The sequence below is a fragment of the Vollenhovia emeryi genome, unplaced genomic scaffold (genome assembly GCF_000949405.1).
Source record: "Vollenhovia emeryi isolate VEMERY1.0 unplaced genomic scaffold, V.emery_V1.0 DF939134.1, whole genome shotgun sequence".
NCBI lineage: Eukaryota > Metazoa > Arthropoda > Insecta > Hymenoptera > Formicidae > Vollenhovia > Vollenhovia emeryi.
In genome coordinates, this window is record NW_011967232.1 from 2210516 (window position 1) to 2213409 (window position 2894).

The following is a 2894-nucleotide window of genomic DNA, read 5'->3' on the forward strand; positions in this document are numbered from 1 at the left end:
TCGCGAGTTCGACAAGTGTTTATAAAACCGGCCACCACATTCACGCACGCCGCAACGAAAGATACTTTCGATTCGACGGAGCCTCAATATCCCCCAAAGTTCTCGAAGGAAGTAATAACGAGATTGTTATGTACAGTGCTGCGTGCGCCCGCGTGTGTACGACCGCACGTACGCTTCTCCCCTTCGCCGGGCGTGTGTATCGCGCGGGACGCAATTGCGACGCGTTTGCGCTTCGTCGCGCTCAAGTTTGAATCGCGCCCTCGAGTAAACGTAGAGACGACGTCTCCGCCGTCCCCTCGCCGCAGTACGCTCGGCTCACCGCGACGCTCGGCGTCGCGGTCGCGTCGCGGAGAGCGCGGACGTCGGCGCGGAACGCCGAGGGGCGAGCGCGCGAGCACGCAGGCGCCCGCGTGGTTGGCGGCAAAGCGGAACCGCGTCGCGACGCCCGGCGCGCGTTTACTCCTCAGTTGACGTAGCCGCGTCGCCGACGTAGCAACATGCTCCCCGTTCTCGCGATCCCGGTGTTCTGCGTCGCGACATGGGTATCCGCGCTGAACGATCCGTCATCAGGTAAAACAATTGATCCGACATCATCTCTCCCCGCGTGCCAGGCGCACCGATTCTCCCTCTCTCACCAATTGCCGCTACGTGATTATGCGATGTACAGATACCGCCTCGCGATGAATTCCATCTTACAATTAGCTCCCCGTGCCCGTCGTGGCTCGCAGTCGCTCGCGATCGAAAGGCCTCCGCGAGATCGAGATCTTTGTGAGCGACAGGGAAAAAAGGGGTAACCCATTGCATCGCGTTTTTACGACTTTTCCGCACGAGGTCCGCGTATTTAACCGTGTTCTCTCTCTCTCTCTTCCTTCTCCAATCTGTCACCCTATCTGTCTTTTTCTCGAGGACTTTCCTCCGAGGAAATTTTACGGTCGGCTTTTACGATTGCGGTTTGTTTATTACGCGGATGATAAAAGTCGGTAGGTGATTACGAGCCGGCCGTAATTTAAACGAACGAGATTGGCCACGATCGAGTCGCCTATCCCGCTGTATCGTTTCGCGTCGCGACGCGTCGCGTCGCGTCGTATGGTCGCCAGGAGCTCCGCTCCGATCCCGCGGGAGCGATCGTAACGCGGCATCGCGAGTTTAACGTTGCACCGTCGATCGCGGGATACGCCGCTCGATCGTAAAAGCGACGAGTCCTGCGGCGGCCGCGGACGCGCGACTCAATTTTCTTCACCGCGCGGCGTTGATCTTTCGAATCAACACACCGCTGATTGGGACGAGAAGTCCCCCCGGAAGGTTTCACCGCATCGATCGGAATCGCGGGCATTAGCCAGCCGGTATCTCCGCCGTAAGTGAACGCGAGTAGCCGAAAGTGGGGTGCATTCAAATGGGAACGCGCAGAGTCGGCGCTGTGCCATCGCGCTGTCCGCTTCGTCCTTTCCTCGGCGTCTCACGCACGTCGGTCCTCCTCTTCCGCTTCCTCTCGGCCGCGCCGACCCCTCGCCGTGATCGCTCCTACTCTCTAAGCTTTTATGGAATAGCTGCAAGGTGATTGGCTACACATTTCTCGGAACTAGAACTTGGACCAAGTTCTAGCACCGTGGACACAGGCTTCAAAAGTCAATCAGTGGATTATCACTGGAAACAGTGAATAGTCACTGATTGACTTTTAGAGAGTACGGTGAATCGTGGCGAGTACGAACGCGGCGCAAGCTAGTCCAGGTGATCTCTACCCCTTATCCTTCCGCGCGATAAAACTCGCTCTTTTTCCCGGCCGACCGGCTGGGAAGTGGATCCCTCAGCCGTCGGTCGAGACCACCTTCGCGCCGGGGCGGTCCGTTTATTCGCGTCCCTCGTGCGCGATTACTCGCGCGTCACGGCGACGGCCGGGGCAAACGGCAGAATCTTCAACGGAGGTGTAATTTTCGGTGATTTTCGGACGCAGCGCGGTACCGCGTCCGGCACGTGGTACACCAGCGGGATTAGGCGCCGGTGAAATACGCCGGCGCCATTATACGGCGCCCTGCGCTGTAATCGCGCGGGCTAATGACTTAACGTCGAATTATCACGCCGTCGGCCGAAGGCTCCGTAAATCCACTTGGTCTCGCCCCCGCCCGTTAATTGCCCGCCTCCTACCGCCCGAATTAGTCCCGCATCAGTTGCGAATCCCGGTTGACGGCCGCGGTCGCACGAGAGAGACTTGACGATTTTTAATCCGTGTTCTCGGCTCGCGTCACGTCGCGCCTTGATACGCGACTCCATAAGGCGGTAATAAGCACTCCGCAAATCAAGTCGTCACGTGAGTTACTTACGACGGAATCTGCCTCTCGCGATGAGATATCGATGAAAGCCGCGCCAGAGGCTTATACGTTTGATTTCTTTGAAATTTATGATCAATCATAGAAAAGCTCCTCTTCAGCTCGACAACCCGACAATCACATTTCCGTGTGAATTTTGTATGCCTTTTCCAACCCTAGAAACTGCCGATTTTTCGTCGGTTTTGAAACACCGTTCTTCGTTGCAAAAATTAATTCATATGCTTAAATCGGTTTAACTTTCGATGTTAACATCATCGCATGCCTGAACGGTCGAAAGGGGGGAGGGGGCTCCAGGTTCGAAGCCTGGCTGGGGCGATATTTTTCGCAATGAGGTCTTTAGAGTGATTTTAAAAAGATTCTTATAGGGCGGTCACGGCAGAAAGAGAATGTCCGATGCTCGAGTGAGCCAAAATCCGAGCTCAAGTTCGACTAAAAATTATTGGTTTTATTCGATCGCGGCTTCTCGAAAGGCAATAGCAAACTGTCGACAGTGGGGATACACATCGAGATCAGATAGGGTAAAGGCAGGCATTATGGCCAGGCAGGTAATATGGCCACAACGCCCGTATT

At 55.8% G+C, this 2894-nt stretch overlaps 1 protein-coding gene across 2 annotated transcripts in view; it reads left to right on the forward strand.

The window, feature by feature from the left end:
- Window positions 1-300: 300 nt before the first annotated feature.
- The window catches only part of LOC105567824 (neurotrimin-like), a 91025-nt gene continuing 88431 nt past the window's right edge, over window positions 301-2894 (forward strand). For both annotated transcript variants that reach the window (XM_012023024.1, XM_012023025.1), the window contains exon 1: window positions 301-570. In XM_012023024.1, the coding sequence (XP_011878414.1) occupies window positions 498-570 (73 nt within the window). In that variant the 5' untranslated portion in view covers window positions 301-497. The remainder of the gene's footprint in view (window positions 571-2894) is intronic.